The sequence below is a fragment of the Labeo rohita genome, chromosome 9, assembly GCF_022985175.1.
Source record: "Labeo rohita strain BAU-BD-2019 chromosome 9, IGBB_LRoh.1.0, whole genome shotgun sequence".
Classification (NCBI taxonomy): Eukaryota; Metazoa; Chordata; class Actinopteri; order Cypriniformes; family Cyprinidae; genus Labeo; species Labeo rohita.
In genome coordinates, this window is record NC_066877.1 from 10,327,359 (window position 1) to 10,353,163 (window position 25,805).

General features: G+C 36.1%; 1 protein-coding gene across 1 annotated transcript in view; it reads left to right on the forward strand.

Moving 5' to 3' along the window:
• The first annotated feature begins 4,859 nt into the window (after nt 1-4,859).
• fn1a (fibronectin 1a) overlaps nt 4,860-25,805 on the forward strand; it is a 36,233-nt gene continuing 15,287 nt past the window's right edge. The window contains 24 exon segments of the mRNA XM_051119175.1: nt 4,860-5,188; nt 5,391-5,516; nt 5,634-5,771; nt 5,872-6,003; nt 6,473-6,610; nt 6,878-7,036; nt 8,475-8,672; nt 8,769-8,951; nt 9,030-9,206; nt 12,494-12,649; nt 12,735-12,863; nt 13,057-13,200; nt 16,032-16,165; nt 16,297-16,465; nt 16,657-16,842; nt 16,974-17,102; nt 18,756-18,845; nt 18,947-19,147; nt 20,119-20,397; nt 22,149-22,412; nt 22,529-22,623; nt 22,794-22,962; nt 23,090-23,176; nt 24,829-25,020. Coding sequence (XP_050975132.1) covers nt 5,059-5,188; nt 5,391-5,516; nt 5,634-5,771; nt 5,872-6,003; nt 6,473-6,610; nt 6,878-7,036; nt 8,475-8,672; nt 8,769-8,951; nt 9,030-9,206; nt 12,494-12,649; nt 12,735-12,863; nt 13,057-13,200; nt 16,032-16,165; nt 16,297-16,465; nt 16,657-16,842; nt 16,974-17,102; nt 18,756-18,845; nt 18,947-19,147; nt 20,119-20,397; nt 22,149-22,412; nt 22,529-22,623; nt 22,794-22,962; nt 23,090-23,176; nt 24,829-25,020 — 3,805 coding nt within the window. The 5' untranslated portion in view covers nt 4,860-5,058.

Below are 25,805 nucleotides of genomic sequence, written 5' to 3' on the forward strand. Positions count from 1 at the left end.
TAGAGCAGTATTGCCTTAAACCAAAGCTTTGGAAAAAAAGAAAAAAAAAATCTATGTGAACTTCCGCCCACAAACGCCAGCCACTTTCTGTTCTGTCAGAGGTTTCCTCTGAAAAGACAGGGGGAAAAATATCTTCTGTGACTCAACAACTTAGTAAGCATTTCACTGAAGTCCTCTGTGTGTTTTGCTGTAACTAGGGATAACCTCCGTCCTCTGTGCAGCGTTTCAGACTATGGAAAGGAAATTATGAGACATCACTGACTAAATGCACATCTGGGTTGTCATGGTGATAAGACTAAAGACAATATATGTGACTTTCAGTCCCTTAAGACGTGACGAGAGCTTTACCCTTTACCTTCCGACCTCTCGGCAGGTCTAAAATAAACGTCAAATATCACATGTGCAAAGAGACATACGGACAGTAATGACATCAGAACGGAAGACACTTTAGCATGATGGACAGTTTATTCAAATAAACAAACGCCCCTCTAACCGACTCGAAACTTCCTGTAGCTCCTCTGGCAAGTAATTTCATCAATTTGTGGCTTCCTTTGCCCATTGCCATTGAAAGTATTTCTGACCGATGCATAGATGATAACTACACCACACAAACATTGTGCTATGGTTAGTGTTTTACTTTTTATTTATAAGAAAACTACACACATTTTGATCAAGCAAGAAACATTGATTTTAGTGCACGTAATACACATATATCCCCCTTCAATCTACAGCAGGTACCAAGCAGAACTAGAACTACTTTAGGCGGCATTAAAAAAGTAAGATGGGAGACAGAAACAGCAGTTAGATGTGATCTTGTAGATTCGATGGGGGCTGTAGGGGTTTAGTGCAGTCTGGGTAAACTGATGGGGGTTGCAGCTGAACCCCGCCCCTATCCTCTGGGAGAATGATGTCATACACTGCTGCAGAGATGGAGAGATTAAAAAGGGCTTAGACTGAATTTTACAAAGTCCTGTCCTATTAAGGCACATCATTTTGTTTGGTGGCCATCTTGGAACTAAGGTGTTTGCTATCTGAGCAGTAAGCATGATTGCACACCCTTTGTCTACTTGAGGCAAAAACTGGACAAAGACCGACATTTTCTCATTGTTTGTCAATACAGGTGATAAAACAGAAGCCAGAAGGACAGATCATAAATATTTTTATTGTAATCTAATCAATGTGATGTGTTTATAGGTTTTTCTGCATGGGAACATCCTTTTTAAGAGTGTCACCATAAATAAGAGGGCTAGTTATTTTTTTTTAAAAAAAGCCCATTTTACATGATTTTACAGTGAAATTCCAGCAGTTGTTTAATCCCATATACACGACTGCTCAAAAGGTTGTGGACAGTAAAATTTGTATCACAGTTTCTACAAAAATATTAAGTAGCACAACTCTTCTGCTCACCAAGCCTGCATTTATTTGATCCATAGTACAGCAAAACAGTAACATTTTGAAATATTTTACTATTTAAAAGACCTGTTTTCTATTTATTCCTGTGATTTTAAAGCTGAATTTTTAGCATCATTATTCCAGTCACATGATCCTTCAGAAATTATTTTAATATTCTGATTTGCTGCTCAAAAACATTTATTGTTATTATGAGGTTGAAAACAGCCGAGTAGATATTTTTCAGGTTTCTTTGATTAACATAAAGTTAAGAAGAACAACATTTATCTAAAACAGAAATCTTTTGTAACATTATAAATGACTTTATCATCACTTTTGATCAATTTAAAGCATCCTTGCTAAATAATAAATAAAAATAAAAAGTATAAATTTCTATAATTTCTTTTCCCAAAAAAGTATAATGTATAATGTTCCAAAAGCTTTTTATTTCAAATAAATGCTACTCTTTGAATCTTTCTATTTATCAAAGTATCCCAAAAAATTTACTCAACTGTTTTAAATATAATAATAATAATAATAATAATACAGGTTTCTTGAACAGCAAATCAGCCAGTGTTATGAAAACCTGGCAATCCTGAAATTAGCATATTAAAATGATTTCTGAATGATCATGTGACACTGAGACTGGAGTAATGATGCTGAAAAAGTAGCTTTGATCACAGGAATAAATTACATTTTAAACTATATTTGAATAGAAAGCAGTTATTTTAAATAGTAAAAATAATTAAAAATTGTACTCTTTTTGCTGTACTTCGGAGCAGAAGAGACCTAAAAATCTTACTGTTCAAAAACTTTTGACTGGTAGCGTATATTTTCAAAACACTTATTTGAAATTGTAATATTTCACAATATTACTGTTTTTTTACTTTATTTTTTTAATCAAATCTAAGCAGTCTTGGTGGAAAACTCATTAAAAAATATGAAAGAAATCTTACTGATCCCAAACTTTTGAACAGTAGTGTATTTTTTGACCATATTTGACCATAACTTACAATTTCTAATGATCAAATTTGTTACTTGTTTAATTTGGCAATAAAACTTTTGTTTTGTAAACAATAGTTTAGAAACACAACCATTATCACTCTATCCATTATCTCCACTTGAACAATTCCTGGCTAGTTATTTGAAAACTTAATAACCTTCCTGAACACATCTGTCAACTCTCAAGATTTTCATGGACTATGGTTGTTTCTGAAATATTGTTGTGCAGCTATGTACAAAAACACTGGCTTTGAGTCATCCATTGAGTCATGGCAAATGCAGCCAGATGTTCTCGGATACCCAGACCTTTGTTAGAGGAGTCAGATCTCCTGGGTTCACTCTTAGTGTGTTCACCTCCATGACGCAGCAGCTTTAGGTTCAATCTCTGTAACCTCTCTACTTTCCACAAAAATCCCCCAACAAGAAAATATTTGCCACCCACAACTGTCAGTGGTTTGAGATCCAGAGAAACCAAAGCACAGGAAGACCAACCTCAACATGTGCTTATAAAAAGCCATATTTTGGGACAATCATAACTGATTCATACAGACCATGTACCTCATTGAAGACAAGATGGGGTGCATTAAGAAACCACAAGAACAACATGTTGAGAGAATCATCCAAATTCAAAGCAGAAAACTAGATTAACCAAGATGTTTATAGAGCAAAATGTCGTTAAAACTTTGTGGACTGAAGTCTTTATAAGCTCATTAAGTGAAAGAGCGATATCTTGCATATCAGCTCATAAGCATAGATTGCACTCATCCTGGGGGAGGGTAAAGAATGCCTGCAGAGTGAGACATGTAACGTAAAGCATGAGTCAAACCAAACATCTGGCCTGGAAATCACTGAATCATCTGTTAAGCGACAATCTGTCTCATCACATCATCCAAAGAATTGCAAGAACTACATGGTGGTATGATTATTATAAACACAGAAAGCTCAGAAAGCAGTTTCTATAAGTCTGATGATGGGAGTTCTGTCAGCACAGTGGCCTCCATTCACAGAGAGAGAGGAGTACAGTTTTAAAATGAAAGGGTGCTGACATCAGCCTGCATTTCCATGAATGACCTGCAAGATAGTCTTAAAGATAAAACACACAGACTAGATTCATAAAGCTGTAAGTACAGAAAAGTGAGAAGAAAGGTTATGTAGGATTAAGAAATCTTCCAGGGTCTTGAAACTTTAAAGACTGTCAGAGGGTTGCCTTGAGATGAACATAGAGTGTTTTCATGACGCGTCATCAGTTGGCCATATTGGTGGCACTGAACATAATCAATGCCACTGAAGCGAACAAAACACGCAAACACGCTGATTCTTGCTGCTGAAAATGGTCAGTTAGTGTCATGTTTTGGCCTGTACTAATTGGTCAAACTAGGAAAAACATTTGTAGTACTATAGACTGCCAAAAGTTCAAACAAATCATGGAGATGAGTGAAAAATTTGCGTTTGTGGTTGGCCAAACTGAACCAGGATTTTCAGGGCAAGAATCTTGACAACATTCTTACTTGTTCTTGTCATTTTCGGTCAGGTAGGTGAAATATTAGGCTAATATCTTAATACTGCTTGTATGTATTTTTTCACTTATTAACTTTAGTCAAAATAGTGGGCACTTTCCTGCTCACTAAGTCCTTCTCTATATCATTTAGCAGCTTCCACACGTTTTTTTTTACTATTTAGACAGCATAAATTAGCAGAACAAGGTATTCAGCAGATTAACCTTGCAGTCAATGCTGTTGTTTACATCTGAGTATCCAATATGGCCGCGCATCCAACTGTCCACCGTGAGGTAAGTGCAAACCCTCTATAAACAAAGTCAAAGACAAGAAAGTTTAAGTGTTAAAAGAGGAAAAAGGATTTTTTTTTTTATTTATTTTTATCATGGCCTTCTATAAAACCTTTTAAATAGGAGAAAAGTTAAACGCAATATTACCTTCAACACGTTCAGTATGTTGACTAAACGCATGTGAACCAGGAACTTGCGGTAATAATTCGCCTTTTATTTCCCACTTACATCTGCCTTATGAGTCCTTTTCAATCTTTATTTCTTTCTAAGGGTGACAGTAAACTGAGAATGACTTTATTTTACCACCAGGGAAGTGTTATTAAAGTTAAGGGTTTGTCTAATTGGTTTCAGATGGATGCAGCGCCCTGAACCATCTGTGAACGGGACATGGGACATGGGACATTCATGCAGTCCAACTGTAGCATGATCTCTATTAGATTAGGACAGACTCACAGGCTTCTTAAACGGACAGATTTGGGTCATTACTGAACACTGGGACAATGTTTATAAAACAAAAGGTGACTTAAAACTCTTAAAACTCTGAATTAATTTGCTTTGAATTAATTATCATACGCAAAACGCGAGCTTCAGATTGGGTGTCCGCATGTGTGGCTCTCCTACGCGTGTGCAGGGGTAGTTCCTCCTTCAGGGCGGAATGTGGGGGTCAAATAAAAGCGCTCCGCACATCTGAGCTCTCCGCAGAGGTGCGCCGAAAGCAGAAGGGGCAGGACGCAACGGGAGAGAAGGAACTTGGAGACTTGAAGAGGCTGTGGTGAATCTGAATCCCTCAGCCAGTGAGCTACCGCGTCTCTTCGAGCCTCCATTGCAAGGAAAGGAAGGTTTAACTATTGGTAAACTTGTGTTTCATCCCACCTGTGAAAATGACCGGTGGCCCGTTGGGCACGGCGTTGGCAGTGGCTTTGCTCGCCTGCACTGTGCAGTGTATGCCGAGAGGACCGGGAGAACATGGGAGACAAGCTCAGGAACACTCAGTGTCATCCGTATCCCAAGGTATGCAGTCCTACATGTGTTTGTTATTGTTTTGATGAATTAAAATGAGCAATTTAGTAGCGCATTGTTGATTTTACGCATGCAAATGCTTTGAAAAATGTGCGTTAGGGAACCTTTCATTCTTCTTTGTGTGATTGTGGTTTGTTGTTGAGAAAGTTCAAATATTCTAGAGCTCAGAATAGTTCTATTGTGTCCTCTGCAGATGGCTGTGTTGAGAACGGCCAGTTTTATAGAGTTGGAGAGCAGTGGGAGCGCAGTTATCTGGGCAGCATACTCCTCTGCACTTGTCAAGGAGTTTCTGGTATAAAGTGTAAATCAAAACCTGATGGTGAGCCCCTTTGGTTAAATTAATAACCATTTATGTGCATATAAAAGTACAACGGTGTTACAGTTTGAAGTGTTAACTCTGAATAGTTTGAAGAACAAAGTGCATGTCTGTTCCCAGCTGAGGAAACCTGCTATGATATAGTAAACGCTCGCTCCTATCGGGTTGGAGAGACTTATGAGAGGCCCAAGGACGGGATGATCTGGGACTGTACTTGCATTGGCTCTGGCCGAGGGAAAATCAGCTGCACCATTGCAAGTGGGTAGACTGGAACTTTCCTTCAGTGTGCTTAATGACACTTTGGAAATTACGCTTTTTGGAGTTGTGCTGCTGTTTACCTACTTGGCCTGTGTTGTAGACCGTTGTCATGAGGGAGGGAACTCCTACAAGATTGGAGACACATGGAGCAGACCCCATGACACTGGAGAATACATGCTGGAGTGCGTCTGCTTGGGAAATGGAAAAGGAGAGTGGACCTGCAAACCTGTTGGTGAGTTTGAGCATTTAAAAAAACTCATGTAACTTTTTGTCTGTTTGCTATGATAGTACACTTTTTAACATTAGCTAAATCCATTTTTAGCAGATATATGCATTTTAAATGAATGTTCACTTCTGTTAAAACTCACTAAAACTATTGATGACTCATCATGCACAACAGATTTTGGTCCAATCAAATGCTTTTTAGAAAATGAATGCCCCTCCCCTTAATACCACCCATAATCAACTAGTCATGGTTCATTGCTGTGATGCAACCTATCAGCTATTTAGTTTTTAAAAGGGTCGATCACTCCAATATGTCCCATCTAAATTTCCTGTTTCAATATGCAATATATTGGCACAGGCAAGAAACTGCGATCATCAAGTGATTCAGGGCTCTTTAAATTAATTATAGAGATTTTGAACATTATGAAAATTACATTAGACATATTACTAAAATCAATTCTTTCTTTTCTTGATAGCGGAACGCTGTTATGACAATGCAGCTGGCACATCCTACATGGTTGGTGAGACCTGGGAGAAACCCTACCAAGGCTGGATGATGGTGGACTGCACCTGTCTGGGAGAAGGAAGTGGACGTATTACATGCACATCCAGAAGTAAGAAGGCCACCCTTTATAGAACTGTGGAACAATCCAAACCACACAAAACTCCCTTTTCCAATCTCACATCTGTCCAACTTTCACTTTAATTATCCACTATGCAGTTAAACTCTCTGGCTTTGGCACAAGGACTTTTAAAACGGGGTAGAAGAGGGAAAGTTTTACCTTATTGCGTTTCTAAAGAATTGTTTGTTTAGTAGAGCTTCACCACAACTTGATTCTGATGTACAACATCTGGTTTGTATGTTTGTGTGTGCATCACAGATCGCTGTAACGACCAGGACACACGCACTTCTTACCGGATCGGAGACACATGGAGCAAGACTGATGCTCGTGGACACGTGCTACAATGTTTGTGTACTGGAAATGGACGTGGAGAGTGGAAGTGTGAGAGACATGCGTCACTGCACACCACTAGCCTGGGTAAAAACCTCACATTTTTGTTAATATATAAAATGAATAATAGATGAAAACCTTAAAATTAAATTTCAGTTAAAAAAATTCTGTTAATTTTAAATTTAAATCGAAAGGTAATTCAAAATACTGTAGTAGTATATAAATAATAAAGTAACACTAACTTAAAAATAAAAAAATCTGTTATTATTTGGTTACTTTTTTTGCATTTTTAAGTAATTGTCACACAGCTAATTTTCTTGTGACAATTCATAGTGACCACATTTGTCAAGCTCCCCCCAAAAAACCTAAAAAAGTCTATTTGTGAAGCATGAACTGTGTCCTGTATATCAATGGTTTTTGAAATTATACAATTGCTTTGCGCAAGAAGCAGAAATTATTATTCATAGACAAGCTCTCAAATCGAATATAAGTGAATATAAGCTCAGGTTGGACGTCAGTGTCTCGTGACTGAGTATCAGGATGTTCATCCTATTATATTTGAAAGCTGTATATCTCTATTTTTAATGTGCTTTAGCGTTTTACTTAAAGGGTATTAAGGGTATTAAGACTTGTACAGCTTAATAAAATGTAAATGATGTTTTTTACTGAAATATGTAGTAGAACATCCACATTGTTTTACACATACTTTGGACTATGGGGGTGCCATTATTTTGATTATGTAAAAGGTTGCACTTGGTGAGCTACTAGCTCTACCTATTGCTTTTTTTACCGCAACACAGCTCAGAAAATAACATACCGATACAACGCCACATTGTGCGACTTTTGGTTACAAGACAAGCAGTCTTAATAGGAGAAAAGAATGGGAAGATGCCTGTGGACAAAAAAAACTTTCTAAAGACCTGCGTCTTTGTTCTCTTCACTTCAGCCCTGATGCCTTTGAGGCTTTTAGTTGACCACAGCTACTAAAAGAGCTTACAAATGGCAGAGACAAGAAACGCTAGATGCCATCCTGGCAGGATGTAAACATGCTGACGCTTGTCATGAAGCCGCAGACACTGAGAGAGTTTCTCAGTGTGGATTTCACTCAATATCCAGGGGCGTTTTGACTCCTTGTTGGGAAAAATCGATGATGCAGCTTTTGGTTTAAGCCTACGCTTATATCCATCGCCACCTATAAGCTCTTTTAATAGCCGTGGTCATCATGTCAGTGTTTTATTTGAGCTGTGTTGTGGTAAAAATAGCAACCAGTAGCGCCAGTTGCTCACCGAGTGCAACCATTTGATATCATCGATATAATGGTGTCCCTCATAGTCCAAATTATGTATAAAAAAACTTCAATCTTTCATTTCTACTACATATTTCAGTAAGATACATCATTTACGTTATATTATTATGTTTTAAGACTATTTGGGGCACCCCTGGACGTTTGTAGAGGCCCCCTAGTGGGCCGTAGCCACCTGGTTGCAACAAAACATGTATTCTTATGTGTTATTTTGTGCACTAGGTACTGGGTCTCGTGTGGTGACCAATGTCCAGCCTGCTGTGTACCAACCAGAGGGGGTGCCTGAACACCCAGCGGAGGGTTCCTGTCTGACAGACGCAGGTGTTTCCTATGCCCTGGGAATGCGCTGGATCAAGACCCAGGGCAGCAAACAGATGTTGTGTACCTGCTTGGGCAACGGTGTCAGCTGTGAAGAGTCAGGTTAGTGTCTTTACTTATCACATTTATGTAATTGGTGATAAAACAGATCAGTGTACATTTACATTAAATGCTTTTTATTGTCATGTGTCCATAAAGAGAGCCAGCCCCAGGTGTATGGTGGGAGCTCCGGTGGCCAGCCATGTGTGTTCCCTTTTGTCTTCATGGGAAAAACGTTTTACTCTTGCACTTCTGAGGGACGCAGTGATGGGCAGCTCTGGTGCAGCACCTCATCTGACTTTGAGAAAGACTACAAGTACTCCTTCTGTACAAGCAAGAATGGTAGGTTATAAATCATTGCATAGTTTAAAATTCTGCTACTGTTCTTCACAGCTAAATATCTTCCTATCTATTTTTTAGTATTGTTTGCAACCAGAGGTGGAAACTCCAATGGTGCACTCTGTCACTTCCCGTTCCTTTACAATGGCCGTAACTACACTGACTGCACCGCTGACGGCAGGAGAGATGGCATGAAATGGTGCGGCACAACTTATAACTACGACCGAGAGCAGCGGTTTGGCTTCTGTCCCATGGCAGGTAAGTGCCAGTTTTACACTAACAATAAATGTTGGAGCCAGAGAGAAAGAGAGAGTAACACGTTACGACTTGACAGCAGCTTGGAACATAGGAAGATGGAGAATTATAATGTTATGAAAGCACTTTAGCCCTCTAACTATCCTGGATCTTAATAACGTGCTTTGAGCCCAGGATTTTACCTTAAACATCACATTCCAGGGCCCATACTTTTCCTTACTTTGGGCATATTAGCAAAAAGATTGAATAGATAAAATAGGCGTCATTACATGTGTTTCTTTTACCTTGGGGTCTGTATGGGAGGAGATCTGATAACAGTTAAGATGAGGATGTTAACTATGTGAAACAAAAGATCACTCAGCACCTATTCAGCCGTATTTACATAAACACCTTTTTCTGACTGAGCTTTGATGGGTGTCTCTGTCACCAGGGTGCCAGTTAGAGCCAGGCAAACCCTGGGGAGTTTATTGATAGTGGTGAGATTCATAGATTGAAACCAGAGCTGCTCTTTGTTTTGCCCTGTTGTGTTTGTTTTGTAGGGGGTAGAGTTTCTTGTCTCAGCACACAAACTATTATCATGCATCAACTGTGTGTGTGTGTTTTTTAAGTACAAGTAATATCTTGATTTGTAGGTTTTACTTACTGTACTGAGAGTGCAAACTTGTGCTTTCGAAGCTTCAGCTATTGTTTAAGCACACATTTCTGTAATAGCCGTGGCCCCTCAGCTGTGCGGGGCTGCAGATTGAGGGGAGGTTGGCTTTGGACCAGAGTCTGGTTGGCAATGGAGCATATACATCTGGCTGGTCTCCAGGGCAGCTGTGTAACCTCCTCCACTCTTAACCTTGGAGAGATTTCCTCACTCTCATCCCCTTTTATTAACCAGATACACCAATCCCAGTTAAAACAATAAGGCTGATTATGAGGAGCTGCCTTGAGCTTTATGGATCTGTGGTCATTAGGATTAAGTTGTAGCTGTTTGACCCTAATTGACCTCCAAATTACTTAACTGATTAATTATACTGATCTCTTTAGGCCATTAACACCAGTTAACCGGATTAGGGTTTTATTCCTTAAACTAAATTTGAACTCTTATGTTGTAGACCTACTTTTAGCTGAATTAAGTTTGATGAATTCAATTTGTTGAACTTTCGATACTACTGAATACTGAACTGATAGAGTTAAATAATTATACTGTTATCTTTTGAGCTGCTTTTTAGTTAATTTGATTTCGCTTCATAACTTTGCAGTGTTGACATTGTCACCGAACTTAACTGAGGCTACATTTGCACTAGTGCATTTTCGTTTTAAAACACATAACTTTTGCTACGGTTATGCCTATCGTTTACACTACTCCTCCTCGAAAGCAGAGTTTGAAAACCTTCGGGGGTTGCGTTTGTGTAAACAGACCAAAACGGAGACTTTTGAGAACAATGGCGTGGCTGTCCACAGTCGCTCTGTGTATCCTTGATGACCACGTAAACAATAACATCATGCTTATTGTTGTACCCATAGATATGTATAGTAATGTGTGTATATATATATATAGTAATGTATATAAATATAGTAATATAATGTATAGTTAGATTCCCCATTCAACTACTTCAAGCACGTAGACTCATCCGCCATCTGAATAATAGGGCATCTACCTATACATATCTATGATTGTACCTGCATGAATGGTGATGTGATTTTTGCTTTAAATAAGGTCTTTTTGATATAAATTTTTGATTCCATGTTTCTGTCACCACTGTCAGTATTATAAAAAAATGCTAGCCTAAAAAACCCTCAAGCTCACTAAAGACAAGTAAACAGTCAGTGATTAAATAAAAATAAGAAACTAATTACAAGCAATATGACAAAAAAAAAAACTACAGTAGAACAAATAAGAAATGCTACATACATTGTATAAAGTAATCAAATGCAACCTTGGACCACAAAACCAGTCATAGGGGTCAATTTTTGTAAAATTGAGATCTATACATGATTCAAAAGCTAAATAAATAAGCTTTGATATAAGTATTGATTCCATTGTTAGGGTTAGGACAATTATTTGTCTGAGAAAAGTATTTGAAAATCTGGAAGGTGTAAAAAAATCAAAGGATTGAGAAAATCACAATTAAAGTTGTGCAAATGAAGTTCTTAGCAATGCATATTACTAATCATAAATTAAGTTTTGATATATTTACGGTAGGAAATTTACAGAGTATCTTTGTGGAACGTGATCTTTACTTAATATCCCAATGATTTTTGGCATAATAGGAAAAATTGACCATTTTGAGCTATACAACGTGTTGTTGGCTTTTGCTACAAATATACTTGTGTTACTTAAGACTGGTTTTGTGGTCCAGGGTCACAAATGTGTAAAAACACTGCATATTCTTCAGTGTGTAAATTAAATACATACTTCTTCTTATTAAAGTTACAAACATGATTTAGTCAAGAGCAGTGACAGATTTTCTCTCTTTTGTTGTTTGATTAACATGAATGACAGACAGCAGGAATATTAGACTGCTGTCACTTTAAGAGCTGCGCATGTCCAATATACTGTTACACGTGTTTTTTCTTTCTCAGCTGTTTGCTTTCACTTAAACCTAAATTACTGTGTTTACGAGGATACTTACAAAGACGGGCATTTTGACACACACGTGTGTGTATTTAACTGTTTAAGGCCTATAAAGCAGTAAAAATAATTGTTCAATACTCCTGTGCTCTATGAGCACTGCCTTCATGTACGTGTGCCTCTCTGACATTGCGCGCATAGAGCAAAATTAATTGTCTTTCGCTGCTGATTGCATTTCAATGGCTTAAAATCACTTGTTTTTAAACAGCAAATGCTTAAAAAGGCATGCAAACGATACGTTTTCGTGACCATGTATCACAGCATCACATGTGCGTGTAACCGCGATAAAGTCCTTAGTCCAAAATCTCTTTTGTGTAAGGCGGTATATAAATAAATGTGACTTGACTCAGTGACTTACTTTAAAAGCTATAGTTGCCAGTACCTCAAGTTCCCATCAATCCATTATGGCTCTTGCTGTACTTCATGCTTATTTTTGTTCTGTGACGGATTTAGAGGGCTGTTATTTGGAAGTCCTCAAGTGCTTCCAAAACAGATATGTACTTGTCTCATTGGTTGAACAGCTTTGAAGTTTGGTTTTTTTTTTTAGCAGGACAGTTGAGGAGAATTTATAGATCTGGAGGTTTGTGAATGCTAATTTTGCAAGGGCCACAAATGCCTGATTAAACACATTTTGGCTGTTTACTGATTTGTATTTATGTTGATCCATCAGCCCATGAGGAGGTGTGTACCACCAATGAGGGTGTCATGTATCGTGTGGGAGATCAATGGGACAGACGCCATGATGTTCTGGGTCACATGATGCGCTGTACATGTGTGGGCAATGGCCGTGGAGAATGGAGCTGCATCGCCTACTCGCAATTAAAAGGTGAGAGTTGTCATTTCTGTTTCCCATCTGTAATGGATGAGATTATGTATCATTGTGTAAATGTACATGTCTTTTCACCTTTCAGACCAGTGCATTGTGGATAATTTGACTTATGAAGTAAATCAGACTTTTACTAAACGCCATGACGAAGGCTACATGATGAACTGCACCTGTTTCGGTCAAGGCCGCGGACGTTGGAAGTGTGACGCTATCGGTGAGCCGGCCACTCCTAGGATTTCATCAATTAGAAAAATGGGACATTTGTCTTCATTTGCTTAATTGAACATTTCTTGAAACAATTAGAGTGTCTTTTCCTCCAAATGAGAGCCTTAGCCCTCATTTTTAGTCTTGTTCCCTATAAACTAATGATTGGATAATGACCGTATTACTCCGATTTGCATTTCCAGATCAGTGCCTGGAGCCAGAGACTAGAATGTTCTATCAAATTGGAGAGTCCTGGGACAAACTTATTCAGGGAATCCACTACAGATGTCACTGCTATGGAAATGGCATTGGAGAGTTGAGCTGTGAGCCTCAGCAGTCTTTCTCTGGTGAGTAAACAGCATCTTTTATGGGGCACATGCTCCCTCTCTTGCACACACACACACACACACACACACACAGAACAGAATGTGGGTCACGCTGTGTACTGCTATAAGTAGTCTTGTGGGCATGGGTGGGGAGACGTTTGGAAGTCAAAGGCTTCCAGATGTTTACTGAGAGCAAGAGTACTGTTTGCCATTTCTCCCAGGTGTTTTGTTGGAGTGGCGAATAGGGTTCGCTCTTCCTTGTGATGTTTTCGTTTACAACTTTCAACAAATGCTCGTCCTCTAGAAGCGTTTGAAATCAAGGATGTTGGTTTTAAGATGCACTCCTCCACACCTTGGTTTGGGGGGCCTGGGCCTTGTGTTTGCCGTCTGTTCTTTTGAAGTTCTGCGGATGGAGAAAAGCACACACCCAATCAACACAGCTGTCTCAATCACCCCCTACAGCCCTTTTGGCACTGTTTGTTTGTCTTTGAGTTTCTTTCGTCCTGTGCGAAGAATGAGTTTGAAATTCAACCAAACTTGTTACTTTTTCTGCTTGCGCAGCATCTGTAAAGTCATTTAGTGATTATGTAGTTTCCACTGTTAACAGTTGCCCCAAGTCTCCAAACTTTTGTAGAGGAAAACCAACAAGTAGGGCTGGACAGTGTGATGGTGGAAATGCGTCAGTTGGTGGAGATTCTACTATTTATTTATTTATTTGGCATTTTCACATTTACTTCTTTATAGGACAGTATAGTAGTGACAGGAAATGAAGTGGGAGAAAGAGAGGGGGGTGGGATCCGGAAAGGCCCACGAGCCGTGACTCGAACTCGGGACGCCTGGAGCGATATGGCGCTACATGTTGGCGCGTTGCCCACAAGCTCTGCCTTAATAAAGTTTTCCCTTTTTGTAAGAGCTTGTTGGGGTGAGTAGTAATCCCTTTGCTCAGTGAGTGGAAGCAACCCCAAAGCAATATCCCTCAATAATAGCGGCCAGCTGTGAGAAGGCTGGGAACAGTGGGGGTGAAGCTGGTGCAGGCTGGCGGAACGTAATGCAGACTAAGTGAACTTTAAGTGCTGTGTATAGACTCCCCTCATGGCAGTAATTGGAAAAAATGAGGACCAGATTGAAATCAGAAGCAATTTGGGGGATATTGCCTTATGAGGCTGCAAGACACTGGAAGAAAAATGAGTTTTAAATACAGTGTTGTGAAATTTGTTTGATAAATAAAAGGGATTTACTACTTTAGAAAAGTTGCGGGGGGTTTTAAAACTGTTGTGAGTGTTAAATCAGTTTGTCTGCTGGATTTAAAATTAAAAAGCCTGAGACAGTGGTGGTCCTCTCATCCTCATGTCTCAGTGCTGAATCTGTGGCAAGAATCTCACAAGCTAGTGCTACGTTTCCCATTTAAGCGTTTCCCAAAAGGAACAGAACACACTAATGCTATAAACATTATTTTCTCTTTCCTAGAACACCTCTGACAGAAAAACAGCAAAAACACTGTTCAAATACTAGTATTAGCATGATGAGCCAGATTATTAAAAATTATTTTTCGCAAGTACATGTTCTCATGGCTGTAAATATGATTTAAATATTGAATGTCTTTTAAAGGAGACCTATTATGCCCCTTTTTACAATATGTAATTTAACTCGCTGGTGTCCCCAGAATGTGTCTGTAAAGATTCAGCTCAAAATACCCAACAGATCATTTATTATATCATTTTGAATATCCACATTTTGAGTGGAAGCAGAAACCCGCTGTTTTCGTGCATGTCTCTTTAAATGCAAATGAGCAGCTTCCCCCGCCCCCTTTTCCAGAATAGGGCTGTGCCTTTACATCTCATATCTCAGATACTCTGTCAAAAACCATCTGTTTGGTTTTGATTATCATGTCTGTCATGCTTAAATTGTGTTTTAAACAATAGTAGTTTAAAGTTCTAATATACGGTTTTCTGAGCACACACATCTGAAGTGCACACACAGAAAGCCACTGTCACATGGCTTGTGAGTTCCAAACTAAGGCTGCGTTTACTAGTGCATTTTCATTTTAAAACGCTTAACTTTTGCTACGGTTATGCCTGTCGTTTACGCTACTCCGGCATTTTCGACTCTCAAAAACTGAGACTTTTGAAAATGCTGCAGACCCCATTTTAGTTTGAAAACTATGGGGTTGTGTTTCAGTGTAAATGGACCAAAACTGAGACTTTTGAAAAGGATGGCATGGCTGCCCACATTCTCTCTGCGTATCCTTGATAACCACGTAAACAACCACATCATGCTCATTGTTGTACCCATAGATATGTATAGGTAGATGCATCATTCGACCGCTCCAAACACATAAACACGTCCTCCATTTATAATAGGACATCTACCTATACATATCTATGGATGTACTTGCATGGGTGGTCATGTGACATGCGTTTTTGGTTGTGTAGTGTAGATGGAGATCATTTCTGAAATGCAGTGAAAACACTAGTGTAGACGAGGATCTAGTGTAAACAGAGCCTAAGTTCTTTTTCTTGTCTTATTGCGCTTATACCGTCAAATACACACAAGTTTATGTTAAAAACATACAGGGGTTAAAAAACCAGTCAGTTATGTCTGTGAAGGTACATAGCTGGGAAAGAAATCTCATGTTTATGTGTGGTAGATCGGTGTGGCAGCAGTGTAATATACAGTAAATAAATCAATAAATTCACTGCTCTCTTGTCTCCTCTGAGGCTGGGACTCGTCTGTGCAGACAAAGACAGAACAGTTAGCATGCTTTGCTCGAACTTCTGCTGCTGACACTTGTGAAATTATAGCACTTAAACGGAAAAAGTCTTTTATATGTCACCTTTAAATATCTCTTTCAGGTGGTCATCGTCCTGTTCAGGTGATTATATCAGAATCTGGCAACCAGCCTGGCAACCAGCCCAACTCGCACCCCATCCAATGGAACGCACCAGCTTCTGCACACATCACACAATACATACTCAGGTGGAGACCGGTGAGTCTCTTTTTTTTTTTTTTTTGATGCAGTCTTTAAATCAAATTGAGTTTTGATTGTATTAGAGAGGTTATTTATCTAATAAAAATTACGGGAGTATGTTGAGCTGCAGCCTACTTGTTTTTGAACAGAAAAACACTCATATCCAATGGATGGAGGTCACTATTCCAGGCCATCTGAATTCTTACACTATTGCCGGATTAAAACCAGGAGTCACCTACGAGGGTCAACTCATCAGCATCCTGCGTTTTGGGCGTAGAGAAACCACTCGGTTTGATTTCTCCACCGTGCATGGCTCATGTAGGTCATCCAACTACGTGGCTATGGGTCTCATTTACTAAACATGCATGCGCATGTATTTGTGTATAAAACCCACACAGTTTCCAAACACAATTAATGCTTGAAATCATCTGTGAGTTGAATTGGATTTATTGTATCCAAATGTCTGGAAGTCATGTTTGCTAATGTTCCCTTTTCCATTTCTTCCCTAGTGGCGACCTCTGAAGGGGAGACCACCCCGCCTCCTCCAATGGTGGATACCTCTGAGTCTGTGACTGAGATCACTTCCAGCAGTTTTGTCATCTCTTGGGTGTCTGCATCTGACACGGTGTCTGGATTCAGGGTGGAATATGAGCTGAGTGAGGAGGGAGGGCAGACTGGACAGCCCATGGTTTTAGGTCAGTATATGCATCACAAGTTTGGCATTTTGATTTTAGTCAGCTGAGACTAGCAAACCTCATTTGTCCTGTGCAGAAGTTGAATGCAGAAATATTTTATTATATCTTCTAACTTGATTATCCATTTTCAGATCTTCCTCATACGGCTACGTCTGTGAACATCAGTGAGCTTCTCCCAGGAAGGAAGTACACTGTTAATGTGTATGAAGTGACAAGAGAAGGAGAACCTAACCTGATCCTTACTACTTCCCAGACCACAGGTAAACCTTTCCTCTGCTTTTTCCTGGTATCTCTGCTTCTTTCGACCTCTTTATAATCCTACAAAAACTGTCATGGACAAGCCATATATGACTTATGACATATATGACGTGTTTTTGGGTGCACTGAATATTTAGTAGGAAATTATGTAAAACGAGACTTAATTTTTCAGAAATGATTTGATTGGATTATGAAGTGTGGTATAAAATTATTGGTTAATCCTAAAATGCATGATCCCACAAAAAGAGTAAAAAAAAAAACCCCTATTAAATTCAGTAATTTTCGTTAGATAAGATGTACACTTGTATTTACGTTCAACTTAATTAAAAAAAAATAATTATTTTCAGTCAAGCTCAGGGGTTAACATCTGATGTAATATATATAGGGCCCTATGAAATCCATTTTATTTTTTCTAAAATTGTTTTTTTCCCCAAATTTAATTTCTCTTTTCCCCCAAAATTCTCATTTATTCCATTTTAATTTTTCTAGACTGTTTTAAAGGTTAATTAAAAAAAAAAAAATCAAAAAACATGTCTAATAATTGAAACCATGAAACTTACACAATTTACCAGCAATTTATTAAAAGTTAAAATATATATATATATATATATATATATATATATATATATATATATATATATACATTTTTAAGGCCTATGAAATAAGTTTTTTTTATTTATTACAGTTCTTATTTTTAACAAATTATTGTGTTTCCATAATTTGAAATGAAATAAAAAATGAATTTATTATTATTTTTATGTATTTATTTTTTTCGTGTATTTACATTTTTATTCACATTACATCTAGTAAATAAATTCTGTATATGTATATATATTTTTTTTTCTGGTAAATATTGCTCAAAAATACAATTTTAATATATAACATTATTATTATTATTATTTACTGTAATTACATTAAGAAATATATTTCTGTCACAGTTTCTTTGAGTTAAACCAAACTTTTATTTTGACGGGTTGCTGTGAAGACCTTTCTGTTTGTATATGATGTTTTTTTTTCTCTCAATAAATGATAAAATGGTCATGAAGTGACCTAAATATACAGTTTATAATATAATATAATATAATATAATATAATATAATATAATATATATAATATAACATAATATAAAAAAAAGATTAAATAAAGTAAGTAAAATTTCACTGCTTTAAAAAGTCTGTTTCTTGTTGACTTTCTTGTTGACTTTCAATTTCTACTGACAAACAAACAAATAAATAAATAAATAAATAAATAAATTTGAAGAGTTCAGATGCAAAACCAGCTGAAAGCCATCTCGGCCAAAAATGAGATAATGATATTGAGTGAAAGCTCCTGACACATATTATACGTCCATCTAATACTTTTACTTCAAACTCGCTAAATTCCTGCCTCAGCCCAATCAGAAGTACCAGTACTTACATAGAAACCTAAACAAAGTAGCCAGAAAGAAATGCTCATTTTAAAGAAATATGTCAGATGGATTTAGAGGCTTTTGCATCTGAACTCTTCATACATGTGTGTATATATATATATATATATATATATATATATATATATATATATATATATATATATATATATATATATATAATATATATTGTAGTATTGTAGTATTTCACATGATAATAATGTAATGTTTTTGGCTTATGCTTCCACAGCTCCTGATGCTCCTTCTGATCATGAAGTGGAGGATGTTGGGGAGACCTCTATCGTCATCAGCTGGATCAAACCTGAGGCTCCCATCACAGGTAAACACAAGCTTTGGTTCTTAAGTAAAACAAACCATTATGTGACCTATACATTGTACACAAAATACAAACACTAACAAGTATATGTCTTGTTTATTTAGGCTACCGTGTGGTCTACACCCCATCTGAAGAGGGCAGCTCTGGTAGCACTGAGCTGAACCTGCCTAACACAGCCACATCAGTGACCCTGGGTGACCTGCGTCCTGGTCTGCTCTATAACATCAGCATCTACTCAGTAGAAGAGAATCTGGAGAGCGAACCTATTTTTGTTCAGGTCACCACTGCTGGAGAACCACTGACAGGTATGAAATCACTATAAGGGTGAATTGATAGTCTATCATAAGGTGACAATACAAAAAACGAATGTTCCTAAAACAGGCTTCTGTTTTATGAAATATAACAGAGGGGTGAATTATGATCTAGATCTGTTCTTGACTGACTTTATGAGATTCACCCTCATTTTCAGACAAGAGATAACTTGTGTTACTTGACCTCAGATGGGTGTCTGGATACATCTGAAGATAATAACTTCTGTTTAACAAATGGTCTGATCTCTTTAGTGCGGTGGAAACATAACATGATGTCATCGAGCCATAAATGTCTTTTATTGTTTTCTTTTGACTAGATTTAGATGTTTTGTCTGGCAGCCCAAAGATAAGATCACATCTGAGTCGAGTCAGCTAGTCGGCGTCCAAACGCCTGTGAATCCCTTATAGGGTAATATGTCGAAATTGTGCAGATCTTGATTTTTATGGCGACTGGCTGGGAGAACATTTCAGAGCTCTGACTGTTTGGCAAATCTGCAAACATTGCAACTTTGCAAAACTGTCTGGGTCTCAATGAGGAGACGTTTGTCTGGTGTTTACCCACGTTGACTCTTATAGCATGCTCTGATTCTTCTACGTAGTCTTGATGATGCAAATGCTACAAAAATGGTTCCACAAACATTTTGGCTTCACATGCAATCAGGGTTTTGATGGTGAAACATTACGGCTGCTGCTAAAACAAACAGTCCTGAAAGCCTATTATTCTTTGCCTGTCAGGCCAGCTGCTCTGTCGGTAGGGTGTCTAAATTCCTTTGCTCAGATGAGCAAGTTTTACAGAATGGTAAACACATGGATTGCCATGTTTGAATGAAAGGCTGTGATCAACTTAAGCCTTTCAAAGGAAGGTCAAAATTAGGTTTTGTGACTCAAGAAGTAGGAAGAGTAGCAGGATCGCATGAAACTTTATGTAGACTGAATAAAGAATAAATATTGTTTTCTACCCACAGAGGAAGTCCCCTCTCCAACCGAGCTGCAGTTCTTTGAAGTGTCTGACTCTAAGATCACAATCACTTGGACCGGACCATCCACAGAGGTGTCTGGGTATCGTGTGTCTGTGGGCGAGGTGGGTCCAGATGGGTTGGTTGAGAGAGAACTCCCATTCCCAGTCACACAGAACGCCTATGCTGAGATCACACACCTCCAGCCTGGAACTCTCTACCGCTTCTTCATCTTTGCCCTCAAATCAGGGGACGAGAGCGAGCCGCTGGTTGGAGAGCAAGCTACAAGTGAGAAAATAACCGAAGTTCATTTCCATACTGCAAAAAAATGGGTTTCTAAATTAATATAGTCTTCTTGTCCAGTAAAAATACCTAAACATCCTTAAAATTTACTTGAGAAGCAACATTGCATACTATGATTACAAATTATATTTATGTAATGTAATATTTTAAAATAAAGTTTAAAATAATATTTTTATCATCTCATAAAATATGTAAAAGATTATTTACATATTTTTACTGTAAAAACTGTAAAAATAATGTAAAAATAGAGCAAAATGAATGTTTTAATAATTTACTTCATGAACAACGTTGCATAAGATATATATTTTTTAAATTACTGAAAAGAATTTAGTTCTAGAATTATTCTCTTCATGATATAATTTAATTTTATAAAAAAAGTATTCTTAAGTACATCTTAAAAAATGTGTAAAGGATTTAAGATAAGACAAAATGACAAGATAATATTGTGAATGGAGTAAAATGATACAGAAAAAAACTTAAATTGAACAGAAAAAATGTTTAATAATTTACTTTATTAACATTGCATACGATATTTTAAAAAAATGACAATTTAGTTCAATTATTTTCTTAATAAAATAATTTTATTCAAATTATTCTAAATTTAAATTCATCAATTGCAAAATTATATATAAAACGTTATATTGTAAAATAATGTATAAAATATAAAATCTATAAAAATGTCTAAATGATTTAAGATGATACAAAAATTCTGACTATTAAACAAAAAAAAGTCAAAAATAACTTGAGAAACAACTGTTTAAGAATTATTTAGAATTATTCAGTTCATAATATATTTATAAACATTTTTATTCTTAATTAAACTCATTTTAATAAATATGTAAAGGATGTTTAGATATTTTTACTGCGTAAGAGGAGAAAATTTCTAATTGTTAAACACAAAGAATAGTGTCAATTTACTTGAGAAACAACATTGGATAATATATTTACAAAAATATAAAATATATTTACAATAACTAAAAGAATGATTCAGTTCATGATATATTAAATTAGTAAATTAAATTCATTTTTTAAAATATGTGAAGGATGTTTAGATATTTTTACTGAATAACAAGACAAAAATACTTACTATTAAACTGAAAGAATGGTTTCAAAATGTACTTGAGGTAAAAAAGCATTTTATAATATATTTACAAAAAAATATGACCGCCTATACTCCTAATAAATACTTATTCAGTGCATAATTTATTTTAAAAACATTTTTATTCTTAATTAACTTCATTTAAAAATATGTAAAGGATGTTTAGATATTTTTACTGCATAGCAAGACAAAATTACTGACTATTAAACAAAGAATAGTGGAAAAATTTACTTGAGAAAAAACATTGTATAATTTATTTACAAAAATATACTTACAAAAACATGACAGCATGTATTTATATTAAAAATACTTAATTTAGGAATTATTCAGTTCATATATTATTTCTAAAAAATTTATTCTTAATTAAATTCATCAAAAAATTGTAAAGAAAGTTTAGATTTTTTTTTTTTACTAAATAAGACATAAATAATGACATTTAAACAAAATGAAAAGTTTGAAAATCTGCTTGAGAAACAACACTGCATAATATATTTACAAAAAAATGACAAATTAATTTAATTAACAAAAAAAAAATAATATAATATAATATAATATATACTTAACTTGACTTGGCTCGTTGTTGCTATTATTTTAGGCAGTATGATTCATACCAACCCTGTACATTTTCTCTTCACAGAGCCTGACCCACCCAGCGATATTCAGTTCACTAACGTTACTGAAGACAGTGCTGTAATCATCTGGTCAGCTCCCAGGGCTCAAATCACAGGTTACAGACTTTTCCTGACTTTCGAGGGCTCAAACCCCAAACAGCTGCGCATGCCTGCCCGCCTGTCGCAGTACACGCTCCTCAACCTGCAGCCTGACACTGACTACACTGCCACTCTGCACGCAGAAAAAGGCAACGTGCTTAGTGAGGGATCCATCGCCTCCTTCACCACACGTGAGTTTCAGTTTGTAAAAAAAAAAATAAAAAAAAACCAGATACATTTGCTTATTCTAAATAAATCGCTAAAGAAAGAGTGCTAAAGCAATACTCCTGTATTTTCTGGCTTTCAGTTCAGTCGATGGGAAATGCTCCTTTCTTCAGCACTGAGGTCACAGACACCTCCATCATTGTCTCCTGGACCCCTGCGCCTAAAATTGGATACAAGGTAGCGTTGAAACATACCAGAGCACAGCTATAGGCTATCACTCTTTGGTTTAATGGCTTGGTGTGAGAGGCATGCACTCTTGAGAAACTGACTTCTGACATTCTTCTCTCTCACGTTCACACACATGATCAGTCATTAAGCGGTGTTTACTCTCTAATTGTGCTCTGCAGTTGACCGTGAGGCCCAGTCAAGGTGGAGAAGCTCCAAGGGACGTGATCTCAGAGTCTGGTAGTGTCCTCATCTCAGGTCTGACTCCTGGAGTCGAGTACACCTACAGCGTCCAGCCGGTCATCAACGGTCACGAGCATGGCAACCCCATCACTCGACGCGTTGTCACTCGTAAGTGTGAAGAATGAGCATATTTCTGTTATTATACTGAGCTCATTGAAGATGTGGGAGTGTGAGAAAGAAGTTTCTCACACTGTTGGTGGAGTCGTGCAGCTGTCTTATGATTATCTGTCTACAGCTCTTTCTCCACCCACGGATTTGAACCTGGAGTCCAACCCGAACACTGGAGAACTGACAGTTCAATGGAACGATGTTAAAATCCCAGGTTAGTACCGAAGTGCTTTAAACACAAATAAACACTTAATTTTTTTAATTCATATTTTTATTTAGCATGAACGCATTAAATTGATCAAAAGTGACAGTAAAGACAATTATAATATTACTGTGTACTATTATTATATTGTAAATAAATGCTGTACTTTTGAACTTTGTTCATCAAAGAATCCTAAAAGTAAAAATATCAAGCAGCACAACCGTTTTCTAATAGCTGTTTTCATAGCAATAAGAAATGTTTCTTGAGCAACAAATCAGGAAATTACAATGACTTTTGAAGGATCATGTGACACTGAATTTAGCTTTGCCATCACAGGATTAAATTAAATTAAATTAAACAATAAAAATAAAATACATTTTTAAATTGCAATAATATTTCTCAGTATTACTGTTTTTACTATTTTGTTTTACTATATTTTGATAAAAAAAATACAGTAAAGTCAGTAAGAGAACAGTAAGATAAGATAAAAAATAAGATACTTTTCAAAACATCTACAAAATTTACAGATCCTAAACTTTTGAGCAGTAGTGTGTGTATATATAATAAAGACATTTAATATGTAAAATAATTATAATTATAAAATAATACATAATTCATTTCATAAAATATGTAAAAGGATATTTACATATTTTTACTGTAAACAAAGACAAAAATACTGAAGAGAAAATATTGTAAATGGAGAGAAATGATACAGAAAAAATACCGCTTTTGATCAGGAAGAATGTTTTAATAATTTACTTTATCAACAACATTGCGTAAGATATTTTAAAAAATGACTAAAATGAATTTAGTTTAAAAATTATATTTTTAATAATATAATGTCATTTTATAAAAGTTTATTAATTAAAATAATCTTAAGATAAGACAAAAACATTGACTGTTAAAACAAAAAATAGTGTCACAATTAACATGAGAAACGTATAATATATTTACAAAAATATGAAATATATTTACAACAATGACAACATGTTTCTATTAAAAATATTTAAATAATTTTTCAGTTGATAATATAAATGTAATCTAAATATGTAAGTATATAATACATATAAATAAATGCTAAATAATGTAAATAATATTTCTCAATATTACTGTTTTTAGTATATTTCTTACTGTATTTTGATAAAAAATACAGTTAAATTAGTAAGAGAATATTAAGATACTTTTCAAAACATCAACAAAATTTACAGATCCAAAACTTTTGAACAGCAGTGTATATATAATAAAGACATACGTGTATAAATTATATATATAAATAATAGTAATTTAAATAAATATTGTAAAATATAAAAATTTTCATATTAAAGTAATGAAAATTTCTATAGTAAACATATATTTTCTAGTTTTACTCTGCTGTGAAACATTTAATCAACAAGAAATTGATTTGTGAGAGAACATTCTCTTAAGTTGACTTTTATTAATAGAATCACTGATGTAATATTCCAAATCCATTAATCCCAATGTTCCAGTAATTATGTACAAACATCTAGAAAGGTCACTAAAAAGTCATGGAAATTTATTTTAATTTATTTAAAAAAATGCAGGAACACTGCGTAATGAAAGTGTTCTGTACTTTCTCAAATGATCTCAAGTGTTCACTACGTACGCTTGATCTTCCCTTGGTAACACTTGGTCTGTTCCCACAGACATCACGGGTTATAGAGTGACCTGTACTCCCACCAATGGGCAACAAGGGAACTCTGTAGAGGAGTTTGTGAAGGCAGGACAGAACTCGTGCACGTTAGAGAATCTGAGTCCAGGAGTGGAGTATAACGTCAGCGTTTTTACAGTGAAGGATGACATGGAGAGCGTTCCTGTCTCCACCACCGTGACTCCGGGTAGGTATTAGAGCTCTTTGAAACACAAATCACCCCTCACCTCAAATTGGGAAAGCATGTGCATTGTAATCAGTGCAGCACTTGCTTTTAATGCCTATTGAGACATTAAATATAGAGAACAAAGAGATTACTAAATACACATTGCTTTTTTCGGTAATTTTCAATAAAGCATATGTTTCTGTTGTCAGCATTAATCCTAATCAGTCGATTTTGGCAAACAGAACATAAGAGCTCAATTTCATTTGATAATTTTTGGTCAGTTTTATGAAAAATTGGCATTACAAGTTATATTCACTACCAGTCAAAAGATTTTTTTTTTTTTTTAAGAAGTTTCTTCTGCTCAAGCTTGCATTTATTTCCAAAGTACAGCAAAAACAGTACAATTTTTAAATATTTTTACTATTTTAATGCATTTTAAAATGTAATTTATTCCTGCGATCAAAGCTAAATTTTCAGCATCATTACTCCAGTTTTTCAGGATTTTTTGGATGAATAGAAAGATCCAAAGATCAGCATTTATCTGAAATAACAAGCTTTTGTAACATTACACACGAAAGAATTTAATGATTTTTTTATTTTTTATTTTTTAGAGCTTTGGTGTTGCCGACTTCACATTAAAAAAAAATTCAACATTATACACTATACTAAGCTTGGAGTCAGTATAATTTTTTTTGGAAGAGAAGTTATAGAAATTAATAATTTTATTTAGCAAGGATGCTTTTAATTGCTTAAAAGTGATGATAAAGACCTATAATGTTACAAAAGATAAATGCTGTTCTTCTGAA